Here is a 19,532-nt window from a genome sequence, read left to right as displayed (position 1 = left end):
TCAAAAAATCTCCCTACCAGTATGTTCCCATTTTTGGAGGCCAAAGGCGACGACATCTTGCCAAGACGTTGGCTGATTGTTCACTCCAGCTTGATTGTCATTTCTAGATGATAAATCAAGGAAATCGGCACTCCATAAAATCTCCGTAGTCCCGCACTGATTGGTAGCCGGTGCCGAGGGGATGACACTATTGAAATATTTCTTGTTTCCTAAGTTAGGAAACTGATTAAATCCGAGCCGAGTTGTTTTGCCGCAACCCAGATCGGGTGAGTTCACCCAACGAACCCGCCGAGAATTTAATTTGCTACCCGAGCCGCACCAACCAGTAATCCAAGTTCACTCAGACAACTCGGACTGAGTCAACTTAGTCCGGGTCAATCTGACTCGGTCCACTTATTTTCTACTTCGATATACATACCCACATTTTATACATATTTTGATGCGACTCGGTAAATTTTTCTCTAGTTGGATTATTATTTTGAAGAATTGACAAATTATTCCTTGGTCAACATATTATTTGGCACAAATATGTGCATTAGATTACTTCATAGGTCAATTTTACAAGGATTATTATTGAAGAAGACGAGACCTCAATAACTTTTCTCATACCATAATTTATTTGACTCTCAAAAATTCCACGGTTGGGACACCATGAGAGTCAGTGCCTGGGTTGGTTCACCATTTATTTAACTCTCAAAAATATCACGATTGGGACACCATGATAGTCAGTGTTCGGATTGGGACACCATGATAAATAAGGCCAGTCAACTCCCCCCCCCCCATTAATGTCATTTATTACTCTACCACTTGAGAGTTGTTGTCCTGTGGAGGGACACAGATGGTGGAGGTGGACACTTCATAGCAATGCTAATAGCACACTACCTATAGAAGATGGAGTGTGCCCTACATCCAACATGAGTTATGACTGGAGTATGGAATAATATCTTAGTGGCTAGGAGTGATTTACTCTCACTTATATTATGGTAGTTGAGCCTCATGAATGAGAGCACCAGCATGAGGGGGAGTATTGGAAGATATGCCATTTTATACAAAAATGATTTTATACATCATTTGCTACAAGCTAGGAGTTCATGTTGTTCTCTAACCCCCAGCTTGAGGGGAATTTTTGGAAGATAGGACTTGTTGTGGTCACTGACCATGGACCGAGTAACTCCTCTATGGGAGAGATCGTTTTGAGTTTCTGGGGTAGAGCCTGGTTGTCGAGACCTCTCAGGTCTCCCTATGATGTCGGATTTGTGAGAAATCGGGTTGAGAAGGGATTACAGTAGAGAGGAGAAGGAAAAGGGTTGATGGAAGAGGGGGATTTAGACTCGTCGAAGGGTGTCTACACCTTGGGTTCCAGGGGAACACCGACCCTGGTTCCTTAGGAAGAACACAGATCCCGTAATTCTTTCTTGGCTTCCCATCCCATTGGACAACCTCTTAAGCTAAGGCTGAGATAAGAGTTATTACAATAATGCCATTAAGGCTTTCCTACTTACATGAAATGAATAATTAAAAGACATGTAACGCATAAGACCTATAACTCATAATTGGCAATGGTGATACCGAGTTTGGTTATGGCTTTCGGGATGACCAAAGTCGTAAGGTTATCAAGAGCAAGGACGTGATCTTCAATGAAGGTGCCTTGTATAAAGACAGGTTGAGAACAAAGTTTGAGAGCACAAGTGATGAAGACAAGAAGTCTGAAGTGATCCAATTGAGAGATCTTCCAGCTATTGAGATGGAGAATATTGCTCAAAAACGACCATGAGAACATACTCCCAGAACTAAATCAGAACATTCCTATGATTGAACTCAGGAGACATGCCATAACTAGCAGGCCACCACAGAGGTACTCCCTTGCACTTAATTATATTTTATTGGCTGATAAAGGTGAACCATAGAGTTATGAGTAAGCCGTGCAATTTTATGAATCAACCAAGTGGGAGTTGGCCATGTCGGATGAGATGGTTTCATTGTTATCCAATCAGACATGGCAGTTGACCGATCTACCAAAAGGAAAGAAAGCCTTGTAGAATAAGTGGGTGTATCGAATAAAAGACGAACATGATGGCATCAAGTGGTACAAGGCAAGACTGGTGGTAAAGGGCTTTCAACAAAAAAGAAGGCATTGTCTACACTGAGATTTTCTCTTCAGTAGTGAAATTGCCTACTATTAGAACAATGCTTGGACTAGTGGTAAATGAATACCTGCACTTAGAGCAGTTGGATGTAAAGACAACCTATCTTCATGGTGATTTGGAAGAAAAAATTTACATGATGTAGCCACAAGGTTTCAAAGCACAAGGAAAGAGGAAAATGGTGTGCAAACTTCAAAAGAGCATGTATGGTCTTAAACAAGCTCCAAGACAATGGTATAATAAGTTTGACACCTTTATGAGTAGTAATGGTTTCTTGAGGTGCTAAGCAGACCATTGCTATTATGTGAAGAATTTTGATGACTCTTACATCATTCTAGTGCTATATGTTGATGTTGATAGCAGGTACTTGCAAATAGGAAATAGATAATTTGAAAAGGGAGTTGTCGAAGAAGTTTGCAATGAAGGATTTGGGTATTGTAAAACAAATCCTAGGGATGAGGATTACTAGAGATACTGATGTCTTAAAATTGTCACAAGAAGAATATGTGAAGAAGAATAGCATGATTCCAAAATGAATGATGCAAAACCAGTGAGTACTCCTTTGGCTACTCACTTTAGGCTATCTAAGGAGCAGTCACCTTCTACAGAGTAGAAGCGAGCCAACATGTCCAATGTGCCTTATGCTTCTACTATTGGCAGTCTCATATATGCCATGGTATGTACTAGACCACACATAGCTCCTGTAGTGGGAGTTGTGAACAGATATATGAGTAATCCGGGTAAACAACATTGGGAAGTAGTGAAGTGGATTCTTAGGTATTTGAGACGCACTGTAGACTTAGCCTTTTGTTTTAGAAAGTCAAACTTGGGATTACAGGGTTATGTAGATGCTGACATGACTAGAGACATTGATGGTAGGAAGAGTACCACTGGATATGTATACACGTTGGGTGGTATAGCAGTTAGTTGGCTCTCTAAGTTGCTAAAGATAGTTGTTTTTCCCACTACTGAGGCAGAATATGTTGTCGTGATCGAAGCCAAAAAAGAGATCACATGGTTGTAGTCTTTCTGGGAAGAATTAGGACTCAAGCATGGGAAGAATGTGTTGTATTGTGACAGTCAGAGTATTATTCATTTAGCAAAGAATCATGTTTATCATGCAATAACAAAACACATACAGGTGTGTTATCACTTCATCAGATCGGCTCTAGAGGATGGAGTCTTAGCTCTTGAGAAGATTCAAGGAAGTTAGAATCCGGCATATATGTTGACAAAAACTGTTATGATCGAGAAACTGAAGTTGTGTTCAACTACAGTTGGACTTCTCTCAGAGGATTGAGAAATTGTTGCCATTGTAGAGGAGATATTGATGATGGATTCGTCTCCCAATGGGATATTGTTAAGTTGTGGAGCCTAATTAACGCCCTATGCTAAGTTGGTCACAGATCAATGATATATTGATTGCTATTTCATTAAGGGGAGTTTGGGAATTTCACTCTTGTAATACAATTACCCTAATTTTCTCTTTATAATTGAGGGGCACCGTTATTAGGGTTTTATCATTTTAATCCGAGGAGCATCTCGAGTTGCAGCCCGAGAGGTTAGAGAGAAATACCTGTAAGTGTGCGATTTCTCTTGTAAACTATTTCATTTTCATAGTGAATTACAACAGCTGTAGAAGACAGGACATAGTCTCACCTTGAGATGAACCTGTATAAATCTTATTGTGTTTTTTTGTGCTTTTCTGTGCTTTCTTTTCCCTTCTTCCATGTTTATTGTTAGTGCTCTCGTTAGTTTGAAATTAGGGCATCTAATTCCTAACATCTGATTGTGACAACTTGTGTCAATACTAGTGGCTTTGGATGAGATTCGACAACACAGACTCACAACAAGAAATGTCATGTGACAAGGATATATAAAGGTAAGTAAATGTAATATAGGAAGTTGTGTTTGTTGCGTTACTAATTAGGAATACAAGTTTTCTCAAAGAAGTATTTTTTCTTGAAGGAACATAAAGAAGTTGATTAATATAGGCACGAAGGATGATTTCCTATATGAAAGGTTGGCCTTAGTTATGGGAAATTCCATAGCCATGGGGACAACCTGTCAAAAAAATCTTAAGTTGATGCAAACCTCCATTCTATAGTGGAAGAGGCTATGATTGAAGAGATAGATGAAGTTGATGCAATTAGAGAGATTCCTGAGTCACACCATAGCGGTACGTAGTCCATAAATGAAGATCAACAAAGAGGCAATGCTTCATTTGTTTATTTCTATGACCAACACATAAACACAAGAGATCTCAAAGGAAGGAAAGAAGAGAGGAACTCTAGCTCTTAGGAGAGAGGAGAGAAGAAACCAATGGAAATAAATAAGAGGAAAAGAGAAAGAGGTTTAAGGACAAATTTAAGCTAAGAGGTGAGGTTTGAAATCTCTACCCTATGCCTTGGAGGTTGTATTTATAGTTATGGGAAGATGTTTACAATGACTACAATGCCCTTAAGGCTACATACTTCAAAAGAGAAAAGAAATAAGTGGACATACACCAACTTGCATAATTACAGTTCTATGCCATCTCAATGGCAGTTCTCCTTATTTACTAGCTATGCCACCCCTACACAAGTGGAAGTCTTTTAACACTCCCCTCAAGCTAGTGTTTGTAACTTCACTTTGCAAATAACTTGGTCAAGAAAAAAAGAAATTCTAATCTTGTGTGGCTTGAAGAGAAATTTTAATTGTCTTTCTTTGATTCATCTTGTTCTTGTTCACATCTTTCTTGTAGTCTTCATCTTATTCTCATCTTGTCTCCACCTTACTAGGATATTCTACTCACATAAATTTTGATTACCACAACACGTTGAATTCTTCGTTGTTGGTTGCCTCTTTCTTGTACTCTTCTTCTACTTCTCCCCCTCAAGCTAAGGATATCTTTGTTCTTTACCAAGAGAACCAACTTGCACAAAATAATGGTGAGAGAAGAAAATCACTCCTAACTATATGACAAGGATTCATACACTAGTTAAAATGGTCATAGTCTGAAACACACTCTACTTAATTTTAAAGGCGGAAAAATGACCCAACTCTAGGGCACAACAAAGAGACTACTCACTTTTTTATGGGAAACTCAAGAAAAAAACACCTTTTGGGTGAAGAATAAAAGACTTGACTCAACTGGACGTGGGATACACTCCTATACTTTTATATAGTGGGTCTATAGGCATTGGTCAAAAGTGATTTTATGAAACAAAAATTTTAAAAAATATTTTGAGGAATAATATCATGTGAATAAAAAAATAGCAACTGTCATACTTCAATGGAAGGAGGCGGATAATGCAACTCTTCATACTTCCAAGTAAGAAGGAGGTGTGTTTAGATCCATAGAATAATAAAAAAAATGACCAGGTTTGACTCAAAAGGAAAATAAAAATAATAATTTCTCAATGAACATGATGATGAAGAAAACTTTAAAAAAAAAACTCCAATAAGAAACTTTTGAGATGACACATAATAATGAAAACTTTCTAAAAATAGAGTTCAAATATAAGGGAATTATTTTTTAACACAACTTGCCCAATTTGGAAAGAAAATATTCGAGAGATAAATTTTAAAATAAGAAAGATTTAAGACACTAATATTTTGAATTTAGATTAGGAAACAAAGTTTCTAATTCAATAAATTTCAGATTATGTCAAAAAGAAACAAACTCATATATGGAAAGACTTCTCATAAGAAAACTAATGTAATATGAGATCAAATAACAAAATTTAAGGAAAGAAAAACTTTTCTGTTGCTACTCAAAACTTTTCTTTTGCTTGTCTTTTACAAATGTGTATTTCTCCTTCAATAAAAAACTGATTTTAAAAATCCATTTTGATTTGTAAACTAGACTCAAATATCTTTCCAACGGTATATATTTTTTATGTGAAAAATTTGGTAAGAGAATGCTAAATCCAATGAAATACAAGAATTAGGAAAGAAACTAAGGGAGAAATGAGAGATTCCTCTTTTTTTTTTTTCTTGTTCTTGTTCTTGTTCTTCTTCCTCCCATTCTTCTCCATCTTATTTTCCTTTTCCATCTCAGATATTTTCCAGCTCTAATACCATGTTGATTTTTAGGGCCAACACATAAACATAAGAGATCTCAAGGGCAGTAAAGAAGAGAGAAACTCTACTTCTTAGGAGAGAGGAGAGAAGAAACCAAGGGACTAAAATAAAAGGAAAGATAGAGAGGTTTTAAGGACAAATTTGAGCTAAGAGGGGAGGCTTGAAATATCTACCACATTCCTTGAAGTTTTATTTTTAGTTATGAGAATATGTTTACAATGACTATAATGCCCTTAGGGCTACATGCTTCAAAAGGAAAAGGACATAAGGGCACATTCACTATCGTGCATAATTACAATTCTATACCATTTCTATGAAAGTTTTCCATATTTACTAGCCATGCCACCCTACACGCGTGGATGTCTTTTAACATTATCAAATTCTAAGCTTGGGGAAACTTCTACTCGTTGTAGGAAGAGATCTCAATGATCTCCTAATAGTATTAACAAGTTCATTGATGCTATGAAATCAACGCTTGTGGAGATCTTTAAACCCAAAGATGTCAATACAATGTTTGCATGGTACTAGGATCTACTAAAAGTATTTGACTTGTGTAAAGAAGCGAAATTTCATGTCCCCCCCCCCCCCCCACACACACACCAGTTGCTGGACACCGTAGATAAGAAGAATATGTTCATTCAAATGGCACTAGAAGAGCGGCGTTAATGACTCATATTTAACTTTAATGCATGTCATAATTTGACATAGGATTTATAAAAATGTTAACATTAATTTTGAAACATTAGATTTGATTTTGAATAAATGTTATTTGTTAACAATGTCATTATAAGACCTTAAGTTTGTTTTTGAATGAATATTGTTTTATTGCAAGACTTACTTGATGATATAATTTTTTTTTGTGGTTAAGATATAGATGTTCATTTGTATTTGAATCTTTATTTTTTATTATTGAATGTGCAACATTTCATGTACTTATGGATAATCTTTTAGACAAAGAAAAGATTAACATTATAATTACTTTTTACACAGTTATACTTGCTCTTACAAGATATTATTTACATCACCGTAAAGAGCAAATATAACGTTCTTATGGTAGAGGTGGTTCTATATATTTGAAAAATGCATTAGAAAGATCACTTGTTAAATTTCAAAAGTTTTATAGGATGAATTACAATATTTTCTCAAATTGGCTGAGTCTTGAAGAGTAGAAGATTCTTATTTGACATAAGGACAATCTCAGTGGAAAAACAACTTGTATATTTTTGTCTTACTATTGGTCAATAACATCATATAGTGTCACCTCAAATATGTTTGATAGTGCAAATTGGACTATCAATAAATATTTTAATAAAGTATTAGGTGTTATTGTTAGATTACAGTCTAATTACATTAAACTGTGTTGAATTAATGGAAAAGAGAAATACTTCATTGACTTCTTGCATTCAGAGTACACGAACCTCTACTTATAATAGAGGAAAGTAGTAGAGTCCAAATACAATTAAACTATCTTTGTCCCAATTACACCCAAACTCTAACACTCAAAGATAAATCCTAGCATAATTAAATAACCCAATATAAATAGAAGACTCACATGACTAAAACACTTTTAAACTGAAAATCCTCTATGAGACCTACTTCTATAATAATTGTGGCTCTATTAGACTTCTTATTGTATAAGAATTCTTATGCCACCTCACGTGATCATGGTGGATCCCTTATCTAATGGGCTTGAACCAATCTTCCAACACTCTTGGATATGTGTGCCTTCCTTGGTCTTATGGGCTTGGGCCCATCTTCTAACACATTTGGATATGTCGGCCTTCCTTGGTCTTGTGGGCTTGGGCCCATCTTCCAACACTCTTTCTCAAGCTGGGGGTGAGAGAACATCATGAACTCCTAGCTTGCTGCAAATGATGTATATGATCTTCTCGTATAAAATGACAGTTTTCCTTATCTTCCAACACTCCCCCTCATGTTGGTGCTCTTTTCCATGAGGCCCCGCTGACATAAGATAAGTGAGAGTAAAATCACTCCAAGTTGTATGACATCGTTCCATACTCCAGTCATAACCCATGTTGGACGTAGGGCACACTCCTATCATTCTCAGGTAGTGGCACTCCTATCTTTCGCAGGTAGTGGGTCTATATGTATTGCCCAGAAGTGTAGTAAAAACTCCTCCATCATCGTGTCCCTCCACAGGACAACGACTCTCAAATGGTAGGAGTAATAAATGTCAATTAAGGGGGGTAACATATATGTAGTAATAAGCTCCATACCGGTGTCCCAACCCGAACACCAACTCTCACAGGTAGAAATGGGTGATAAATGCCTGTCATTCACAAGCCAGCTATAAAAAACGTGATACATAATAAATGTTTATCATTCACAAGACGACAATAAAGGACGTGATAAGTGGGTAATGCCTGCCATTCACAAGATGGCGATAAAATATGATAAAAGACCCACAAGTATATATATATATATCAATGGACTTAAAACACCCATATACGTGATGGACTTAAAACTCCCAACCGAAGTAACACACAAAAGGTTGGCCCAAAGATATATGTGAGAGTCAAATAAATGATGGTAGGAGTAAGTTTGTCAAATAACCAATAGGTAATGGGTAAACAAGAAGATAGGATGCTAAGGCCACCACTTATTCAATAATAATGTCTCATCCAAAGAGACACAATAGTTGCAGCTGAAATGGGCATGAGCCCATATAACACAAACCAAAATAATTAAAATCTTTGTAAAAAGGACCCATGAAATAATCGGATGCAATATGTTAACCAAGGAATATGTAGTGAATACCTCAAAATAATAATCCAATCAAAAAATAGAATCGAGTTGAGCCAAGTCAGGTATCATCAATAATTACCACAATTATTATTGCGAGTCAAGATTCTTGGTCTTCAATTTTCTTTGCTGCAAAAATTTCTTTCTTAGATACAAAAGCTTCATCTTTTGTGCTCTCCCTTTCTTGACTATTTTTTTTACATTAAAATTACCACAACATATAAAATACCTCTTTCTTGCACTTCTTCTACTTCTCCCCCTCAAGCTGGTAGTTAATGGCAGTGATCCTAACTTGAACCAAATAACATAGATGTAGTAATAAGGACACAATAGAAGCAATGGAAATGAACCAATGTCCAAATAACATGTACCAAATTTGTAGCAATAGATAACCAGTAAATTATGAAAGTCCTTCAGAGTTATAAGGACACATGAAATAATTTGGCTTAAATTCGGATTTTTTAATACAACAGGATTCCAACATGATTTTTTATTCTTCCAATACAAATATATCCTTAAATATAGATTATATTGATATGAAACTTTCTCCTTCTGAAACTACACTTAAATAAATTTCATCAACGTATAACTTTTCTTCATAAAATATACTTCTATTAAGTTATATAATGTGATAGTTTTCGATCTCTGTAATCTGGTCGAACTAAGTACTCTTTCCCCTTTTCCGGCATGACCATTGACTCTTCCAATATCAATTTCTCCATATATAAAACTCAGATCAAGAATTGGTTGAAAAAGAAAGAATAGACTTATAGATCTTTCTATGGATATATAATTCTACATATAAAGTCTCATTCTTGATAGCATAAAATTGCTTGAAAGTTGAAGCCTTTTGCTGCTGCTTGAACCTCTTTTGCAATTTAAACTTTGCTACTTCAAATATTGATTTCTCTTTGTAGAAAACTCCGATTGACAAAATTATTTTTTCTTTGGAAACTAGACTTGAATATCTTTCTGTCAATATATAATATGAAATCTCAGTATAGAGATGAAAATGTAAATCAAATAATGAGTATAGGGACTGAAAAAAGATAAATACGAACCTAAACTGCTAGAGATAATAAATCAGAAAAGATCACATTACCTTTATTGGTTGATCAAGTCAATTCATAGAACCTGCTCTGATACCATGTTGAATTTATGGAAAAAAAAATACTTCATTGACTTAATGTAATCAGAGTACATGAACCTCTATTTATAATAAAGGAAGGTAGTAGAGTCCAATTATAATTAAACTACCTTTGTCCCAATTACACCCAAACTCTAACACTTAAAGATAAGTCCTAACATAATTAAATAACCCAATATAAATAGAAGACTAACATGACTAAAACACCTTTAAACTGAAATTCCTCTATGAGACCTGCTTCCATAATAATTGTGGCTCTGTTAAACTTCTTATTTATGTAAGACTTCTTATGCCACCTCACGTGATCATGGTGGGTCCCATATCTTATGGGCTTGGGCCCATCTTCCAACACTCTTGGATATGTGGGCCTTCCTTGGTCTTATGGACTTGGGCCCATCTTCCAACACACTTGGATATGTGGGTCTTCCTTGGTCGTGTGGACTTGGGCCCATCTTCTAACAAATTGCCTTCAAGATGAACTCATTCAAAGATTTTGAGTAGTGACATATATTATCATTACTTTAAGGTATGTATAAAGACATTTGATTAATAATTTTAGGTTAATATTAAATATATGTTTATATTGACTAAAACTATTTCATTAGAATTGTATTGGTGTTATTGATGGTATTCATATTAAAGCATATATTCCGTTTGATCAATAAGCAAAATATTGGAACAATAAGGGTTTTCTCTCATGAAACGTAATGGTAGCTTGCATTTAACATGCAATTTACTTATGTACTTGTTGGAAGGGAGGGATCAATAGTTGATTCACATGTCCTAAAATCAACATTAACAAGATGATATAAACTTTGGGTTCTTGAAAGTAAATGGTATTTCATTATTTAGTCAATTTTTATATATTCTTATTTCAATAAATTCATGTGGAATATATTTTTTATTGTAAGTAAATTTTATTTTGTAGATGATGGATATGCAAATCTTCCAAGGTTTTTGAGTCCGTATTGAGACTCATTATAAATTGTACGAATTTGGAGATTACCCTCTTACAAATCGAAGAGAATTGTTCAACCGAAGACACTCATTATTAAGGGCAACTATCGATTGTACTTTTGGACATTTAAAAGCTCATTTTGAAATATTAAAAGATGTTGCTCCTTTTGGTTTTGATATTCAAGTAAAAATTGTGATTGTTTGTTGTGTCTTACATAATTATATATGCAAGGAGAATTATATGGATATGTTTGAAAAATGAAGATAATGATTCAAATTATGTATTTGGTGGAGAAGGTGATCATGGGGATGTAAGTGAAGATGAAGATATATAATATGTAAATGTTACATTGGCATTAAATTAGAATTCCAACATAGTGTTATTCTTAGTAATTTTATATAATAAAAATGAATATTATATTATATGATTTCATGATTTCTAATATCATATTTAATTACTAACTTAAGAGTGAGAATTAAGATATTGTAAAAGTTACCATTTGATTAATCATTTTATTTTATATATTTAATAAATAAATAACCTTAATTTAAAATTTTATTTAATTATTAAGTTAGAAAAGTTAAAATCTATCTTAGTTTATTAAAAGAAAAGTTAAATAAAGTTATAAAAAAGTTAAATAAAATTATCTTAGAAAAGTTAAAATCTGTCATAGAGTATTTATTAATAAATTCTTTATGGACTTTATATAGTATCTTTCGTTACACATACTAACAAAAATAGTACTTTTATTGTATTTTTCTTTGTGTACACTAACACAAAAAAATACATTCTCCAGATAAAGTAAGCCTAAAAAACCTTTTCTTTTTTATAGTGAACCAGCAGAGATAGCTTCTTAAAAAACCGATAAGAGTAACAAACAACTCAAGAGGGTTTAGGGTTAAGGGTTTAGGGTTTAGCTCGGTGTTGAAGACTGGGGAGAGAAGGTGAGAAAATTTCTGCTTCACGTGATGAATAGAAGGAGATAAAATTGGAAGAGTCCTATTTTTTACCTACAGTTTGCTAAAAGAAATCACAAAACTGACTAAGAATAACTGGTTGCTGAGATCGGACTTCCTTTTGTTCCCTGTAAAGGCGACAAGTAACGCGATTTGGTTTCCGAGATTTCCTGAAAGTGGTCCGACGCATCCAACAGGCCCGGTCAAGGATCCGTGTCCGCCACGGTCAAGGCAGTGAGTCCGGCCGTAGAAGCCAAACCAACGCTGAGGGATCGACCTCCTCCTCCGCATTAAACGGATGATCTCTTCGCCTTTTCTCCTCTGATCTTGATCCCAGATGCTACAGTTTTCTCTGGAAAAAAAGAAAGAAAAACTTTCATACGAGAACTTAAACAGACAAAACAACAAGAAAACAGAGCCCATTACCTAAAGAAATAACTTTCTTGTTTATCCATGCATATACCCGATGCAGCAGACCTCTAATCTACGGCGATGTCCGCCGTCCAACATTTGCCGGAATCTTACCACACCCCGACGGGACTCTACTACCGGCAGTCCCTCCCCTTACTCATCACATTCATCGTCATTGTCTGCCTCCTCGTCGGCTTCTTCGGGATTTATTTCTGCCGCTACGTGATAGATTTATTCGGCTGGTCATTTTCATCGGGGCGGCAGACCTCCAATTCTGCCGGCGACTCCCACCACTCGGCCGCCTCCCGCCGCGGATTGGATCCTACCCTTATTGCCGCCTTTCCCACCATCGCTTACGCCAAAGATGATGCACAGTCTGCAGGGAACAGCCGGGAATGCACAGTCTGCCTTGGCGAGTTCTCCCAAGGCGACACTCTCAGGCTTATTACCGGATGCTATCACGTTTTCCATCAAGATTGCATTGATATCTGGTTTGATCACCACACTACATGTCCTGTCTGTCGTCTGCAGCTCGATCCAGCCGTTAAGTCGCCGGAATACACTTCTCCGGCGCCGGAAAGCGATGAACAGCAAGAAGGGTCTGGAGGACACGTGATCCTGGAGATTATAGAGAGGCAGTCGGTGGACAGCACCCCATGCGAATTCCCGGTGCCGGAGACTGTGCAGGAGCCGGAAGAAGTTTTTTTGGGGAGGAACTGCGTAACCACTGCACAGTTCTCTGACGATTTGGAAAATGGAAAACAAAGAAAAAAGACAGAAGCACATCAGGCATCTTGCAGTAGCGACGGGAACCCAGCAAAAGTGTGAAAAAAAACGTAGACATATCTTTTGTTTCTTCTTCCACCATTTCTCTATTAATGAAAACGTAGCTGAATTAATCCTTTTAGCAAACAAAAAAACCTCGGGGACCATTCATATAATATAATTCGACCTCACTACACGCGGTGCAGATATTCTTTCTTTCTTTCTCTTGTTCAATTAAATGACAGAGATAAGATAAGAATTAACATATAAGTTCGAAATAGACTCAAACTCAAACTCTGAAGAGTTGTAATCACCTACAGTTTGTATTATAATTTTATAAACAGTGTACACTTGATCAATGATAATCACGAAAAATATTATTCTCCATTCCTAAATTCTATATGATATCAGAGTTTCAATCAATTAATCAGAACCAGTTCCTTGTCGCTGGAAATTGCCATCTATTGTCGTCTCAATCGCCACTCCATGTCACCAGTGAAGACCCTACGCCCCTTCTGCCCCTATCTCTCCCTCCTCTTCGTATTGGTATCTCTCATTCCCTCCCGGAATTTTGTTCCTTGCTGGAAGATAGACATGGTCGTCAATGTCATCACCCATGTCAGCCATAACCTCCACCCTTCATTCTTCTCCTGTTGTCGATTTCCCACTGAAATCCCTTCACCTCCGAGCTGCCATTGACACTCAGCTTCCTCTCTGCAGTCATCGAGTAGAGGAAAGCCATCACAGCCACAGTTGCAGGCTCGTCGCTGATGTTACTTCAGTCGATAGCAGCATCGCATAGGATTTTCCCTCAACCGTCTCTCCAACTCCTCTCCTGTGCCGCGCCGACACATAACCATGGCCTTTCGTCTCCGGCACCAACCCAAAAAACTTCTCCCTCTTCTGTTTCGACCTTCCCCAAGCCATGACCCCAGTCAGCCAGTGCCTCTGCCCATCGCCAATTTCCTGAACAAATCCCTCCACCCTGCCGCCACCCGTTGCCAACTGTCGTCGTCAACGTCGACTCGCGCAGCCTTGCCCTCACCTCGTCGTACCCCAGCCAAAGTAGTTGATCCGAACTCTCTCCCGTCGTCGTCGCACCGCTGCCACCGTCTACTCTACTGACAACCTCCCTCGTCGACGCTGTACCAAACCTCCCGTGTCGTCTTAGTAGTGAACGGGAGACCTAAGTTCAGGGGGAAAATTATTTTCCCCCTGGATGCCCCGTACCGCGCATGTACCTGAGTAGCATGTGAACTCACACATGTAGTTCACACGTGGGGAAAAAAATTCATTACAAAACCTCTTCTGCCCATTTGAACGATGCAATTCCATCCGCCTCAGCCGCTACTAGTGTCGTTGCTCTTTCATTGGACAATGCGATTCTGTCTGCCCTAGCCGCTTCTAGTGTCGCTGCTCTTCCACCGGACGATGCAATTCTGTCTGCCCCAGCCTCTACCGATGTTTTTGCTCTTCCCAATTGCTACTAGTGTCGTTGCTCTTCCATCGGACGATGCGATTCCATCCGCCCCAGTTTCCTACCAGTGTTGCTACTCTTCCCAGCTGCTACCCATTGTTCTTCTTAGCTGCTACTAGAGTTGCTGCTCTCACCAAACCACTTTCGAGAACACGTTTTCTCTTTTTAAAGATCAAGTTTGGACTCCATTTTGTGGGGGCATGATAGAGATAAGAATAAGAATCGACATATAAGTTCGAGATAAACTAAAACTAAAATTTTAATCACTTACAATCTCTATTGTAATTCTATAAATAGTGTACATATGATCAATGATAATCACGGTAAATATTATTCTTCATTCCTAAATTCAATATTAAACAATCAAAACCAGTAAGTAACCTTGACGTTGGCAGTTGATGGCTTCCCTTCGAACATGTTTACCGATTAGTCGACGAGTTACATGGGACGTGGCCCATTAGGTTACACATCTTACTGCAATGCATGACTTATTTCAGAAAGAGCTTCTGCAAATACATCTCTATAAATAGTGTACACATGATCAATGATAATCACGGTAAATATTATTCTTCATTCCTAAATTCAATATTAAACAATCAAAACCAGTAAGTAACCTTGACGTTGGCAGTTGATGGCTTCCCTTCGAACATGTTTACCGATTAGTCGACGAGTTACATGGGACGTGGCCCATTAGGTTACACATCTTACTGCAATACATGAACATAAACAAGCTGTGGCTAGCCACAGTGATCGCAATCTCTGCTTTGTAAAACACATCTTGTATCTTTTTATACGAATCATGGGCGAGGCGCTCTTCATTTACAGGAACACACAGCTTTCGAGCTCTAGCTCTCTCAAACGTCTCCTTCTGAATTCTTCTTGACGCAAGACTTGTAGAAACTCATGAATTTAGCTGTAAATTCTGTAAACGGAGAAAGGGTAGCGGGTAAGAGGGGAGCGCTCATTAAAGCAGAAATGCATAAATGTCAGTGGGATGTTCTGAGACTATTACCTTCAATTTTCATAAAGTGATATATGTTTTTCCTCACTGGATCGCTATTTCTCCTAGCAGATGCCTCTTCCGGCCTGCTGATAAGGACGACGGAATTTTCTCCATCAAAGAGATAACCACCATCACGCTGCACACCAGCTAAAAAACTTAGTTCAGGGATTCTTGATTTTTTTATTTTATAGAGTTTCATGAAATCAAGTTTTATCTCACGTTGTATTCCAGGTACAAGGCATCGATTTGGGGTTTGAACTTCTCATCCAAATGCTTCTTCAGCTCTTCTACCAAAGTCTGCAGTAATAAGGAAACCTCTTTAATAAAAAATTCAAGAAAGAAAAGAAACAGGTGAGAGGATGGGGATGAAGTTCTACTGTTCTGCGTGAGAAACTTACGCTGAATATGAACTCTGGAGATACACTATGTTCTATTAACTTTTGCAGTTTCCCACGAATAATATATAGCCTGCAACAAACAAATGCATGGGTAAGCCATCCCTCTGAAACAACAAGATTAATAATCAAAATAAATAGATAACGTAGAGAAATTGCTTACTGCTTTGGGCTTTGTTCATCGATAATGTTCTTGGCAATATTTTCTATATCATCTTCCCATCCAGTCAAAATTACTTGATTTTCAGTGAATGCATAACTGGGTCCAATCCAGAAAGACGATGATGTTATTAGCAAAGGATTATTAAAAAAACAGATTTAACAGAGAATCAAACGTTTCAGCACTATCTTGCATTATTACTTCAACTGCCAGGACGCCTCGAATGATCGGATAGACTGTCGGAGGTTCTGTTTAGAGTTGTCAGCAAATTTTTCAGCGAGATGGCGAGGCAACTCAATGTTTTCGTGCTTGGCAATGAACTCCAGGACTTCCACAATCTAAAACAGTATTACGGAAAATTTTATCAGAGAAATTAGCACAATTAATTACTAAAATATGCAAGTAAATAGTTCTTCAGACGTCATGTATGATCTTGGCAGATATTCCAAACGAAGGAAGCTGAGATGCAAAGTCGAAATGCTGGAACTGAACTTGTCCCATTTATGGATACCTCACTGTTGGAAGGTGGAAGAAGCTGAATGTGTTCACAGAGAGATCTAACTGGCTGAAGCTTAGAGACGTCTGAACAGCTAAATATGATCTTATTGCAGCATTTATACCGTTCCATTACCCAACGAATATAGTATTGGGCATCCGTGGAAAGCTTATCCGACTCGTGAAGAACAATTGCTGCAAACATCTAGCAGGAAGATCAAGAGCGTCACGTAAAATAACATTCCACCAAATTAAAGAAAAAAACTGTATACCTCGGACGTTACTGGCCAGATCGCATTTTTCAGCGAAGCTATACGTTTGCTTCACCAAATCCACTATAACTTGTCTCTCGTACCCACGAAGCTCAGACAGATTGATCTCAACATGGTGAGCAGACACCTTCATGCGTACTTTTATGCTCGGCATAGCTTCTCCCTGAATCCAGTAATGGAACTTCAGCTCGGAAAAAATTAAGAAGAAAATGGTATGGATTAGATAAAAACCTTCAAATGGAATTCCTTCCACTCCTCTTTCGTCTGTGGAGAATATGTCAAAAAAGACTGTTAGCAACAGATTCTGAAGATAATTGACATTGATAATTGTGGGTGATCACTTAAACATTTACCGTCAAGCTTTCTGCTCCGTAAACTTCTTTGAGCAACGCCCAGATCATGGTTCTCTTTCCCACCCCAGGAGGACCCTCAAATATAAAATGACTGCCTTTCGCTTGGGCTACCTGCAAATAACCACAATAAAAAGATAAATGGCCTTAACAACAACAATACTGAACATGCTCCTGATGAACCCATGTTATCAATCCCCCTCCATATATATATTTATTAAAAAGTTCAAATGTGCAGACCTAAACCTGATCTGGAAGTGGTTCGGATTGATCTGGCCCGACAGCTAAGTTGCAGGAAAACGTAGAAAAATAAGAAAAAAGGGTTTTTTTAGAATTAACTAATTTAAACAAATTAATTAGCAAAATACCCAATTTAAAAACTTAATTAGTAAAATACTCAACTTTAATTGATCAAAACACCATGTTGGACGGTTAATTTGCCATGTCATCAGGCCACCGTGTCGGCTGATGTGGCTTGTTGACTGTCCAACAAGGCAAGTTAATATTTCGACCCACTCAAAATTGGGTATTTTGATGAAGATGGGTATCTTGCTAAATGTTTTTTTAAATGGGTATTTTCTAAAAAAATCCTTAAAAAAAGAGAATTATTCATAAGGAAATGTTAGTTGTAATACTACATAACATATGAGACTATTGGGTTGATCTTCTTTTGAGTTTAATTCGTTGTGAAGATAGAGCAATAGAACAGAGAGAGAATAGTTTAATAGCTTTTAGGCATGAGATTTTGAGGCAGTTTCGTTTACCACATTTCACAGTGGTCCACACTTTTTTATGGTGTTCGAGTGTAAAAACATTTTATGCAAATTAGGGATGTTAAAGGTAGTAGCAAATTATGTCCATGCATGCAAAGATACTAGAAAACTCACAGTGTCGCGCAAATATGTGGCTCCATCTCTGTTACAAATGAAATCATTAAGAGTATTTGGCCTATACCGATCTGCCCAAACGAACTCTTTCTCTTTCGTCGTCTCTTCTACCGACCGCTTCCTCCTATCACCTTCGCCGTTCATCACCGGAAACATTACGAGTCTCTCCCTCAATGGCCTCCCTTCGACAGGGTTCCTCTTCTCTACGGGTTTCACAAACTGACAATTCATAGAACCAATCTCGATCACATCTTGTATCGCTGACACAGAAACCCTTGAATTCCTTGCAGGTACCGGAACTGTAGCAGCAACCGTCATAGTCACCGGAGGAAGGTCTGTTCTTGCATCGCTGGCAGCGGCTAAACCCGTGTTTGAATTGACGGCAGCAGAAGCCATAGACTCGGGTTTAACTCTGAAGCAAGAGGCACCCCATTCATGAATTTTGGAAAAGACGGTGGAGATGGAGGACGACGTGCGAGCGCTGACACGGCTCTCACGCCCGGGGCTTAACCCGCCGTTCTTGACGCGGTTGAGGTAGAGAGCCGAGTCTGTGAGTCCTTTGTAGTAAGGGCTAGTTCCCCAGTGGCGCCTGATGTCGATGGCTTGTATCCGGTTGTGCTCCTCAAGGCTCTCTTCGGTCAAGTTGGAATGCTCCTGACTGGTCTTTCCAATTTTAGATTTGATTAGTACCAGTTTACGGGAGAATGGAGAGGTAGTGGAGCAGGTAGAGCGGCAGGTACGAGATGGAGCGGGCCGAAGTTGCTCCTTGGCAGGTTTAGGGATGTTGGGGCTGAGGCTCCTGATCTGGAGGTTTGGTCTTGTCATGGCAGACTGAGTCTGCAAGAAGCTGAAAGCGGAAGGTGGAGATTATTAACAGGGAGGGATCAGACATCCTTGGGTCGTTTTTTGTTTTCGTTTTCGTGGGGTTGATTATTCCAAGGTGGTGGTGAAGAAGTCGAGGTTTCCTGGTAGAGAAAAGGTGCAGACGGACACAAGTATAAAAACACTCTATTTTACTCATAGATAGCGGCATAGCATCGGTGACTGCAACTCTGGATCACCGAGATCATCAGAAAACTATAAGTGTCTTCTTGGCCCTTGCCGTTTTGTTATTGTCGTTTGCACAGTGGTTGATTTAAATTTCAATTATGTCGTGACGCATCAGATTCAAATCTCCGTCGGTAAAATTAGAGAAAAATGAGCTCCGGAGATGCATGCTTGAAGCACTGGTTGCTGAGAATGGCCCTGACGCAGCTCCAAAAATGCCAAATCAAAAGATGGAAA

The 19,532-nt window shown here is 38.0% G+C and overlaps 2 protein-coding genes across 2 annotated transcripts; one reads left to right on the top strand and one right to left on the bottom strand.

The window, feature by feature from the left end:
• Positions 1-12,525: 12,525 nt before the first annotated feature.
• LOC137947710 (RING-H2 finger protein ATL29-like) lies at positions 12,526-13,272 on the top strand. Its single transcript, XM_068793483.1, has one exon. The coding sequence runs from the start codon at positions 12,526-12,528 to the stop codon at positions 13,270-13,272; it is 747 nt and encodes a 248-aa protein (XP_068649584.1).
• Positions 13,273-14,020: 748 nt separating this feature from the next.
• On the bottom strand, positions 14,021-19,073 carry LOC137947709 (uncharacterized). The gene is made up of 11 exons (XM_068793482.1): positions 18,249-19,073; positions 17,365-17,475; positions 17,243-17,275; positions 17,012-17,174; positions 16,756-16,934; positions 16,446-16,582; positions 16,248-16,343; positions 16,088-16,157; positions 15,909-15,986; positions 15,699-15,825; positions 14,021-14,352 (listed from the first exon to the last, which is right to left on the bottom strand). Exons 1-11 carry the CDS (start codon positions 19,071-19,073, stop codon positions 14,021-14,023), a joined length of 2,151 nt encoding a protein of 716 aa, XP_068649583.1.
• Positions 19,074-19,532: the final 459 nt, after the last annotated feature.

The sequence above is a fragment of the Aristolochia californica genome, unplaced genomic scaffold (assembly GCF_029961685.1).
Source record: "Aristolochia californica isolate CCGP_79_NKW_82.1479 unplaced genomic scaffold, dmAriCali1.0.hap1 SCAF_13, whole genome shotgun sequence".
Taxonomy (NCBI): domain Eukaryota; kingdom Viridiplantae; phylum Streptophyta; class Magnoliopsida; order Piperales; family Aristolochiaceae; genus Aristolochia; species Aristolochia californica.
Note: the sequence above shows the minus strand (reverse complement) of the source record. Positions and strands in the feature narration are given on the sequence as shown.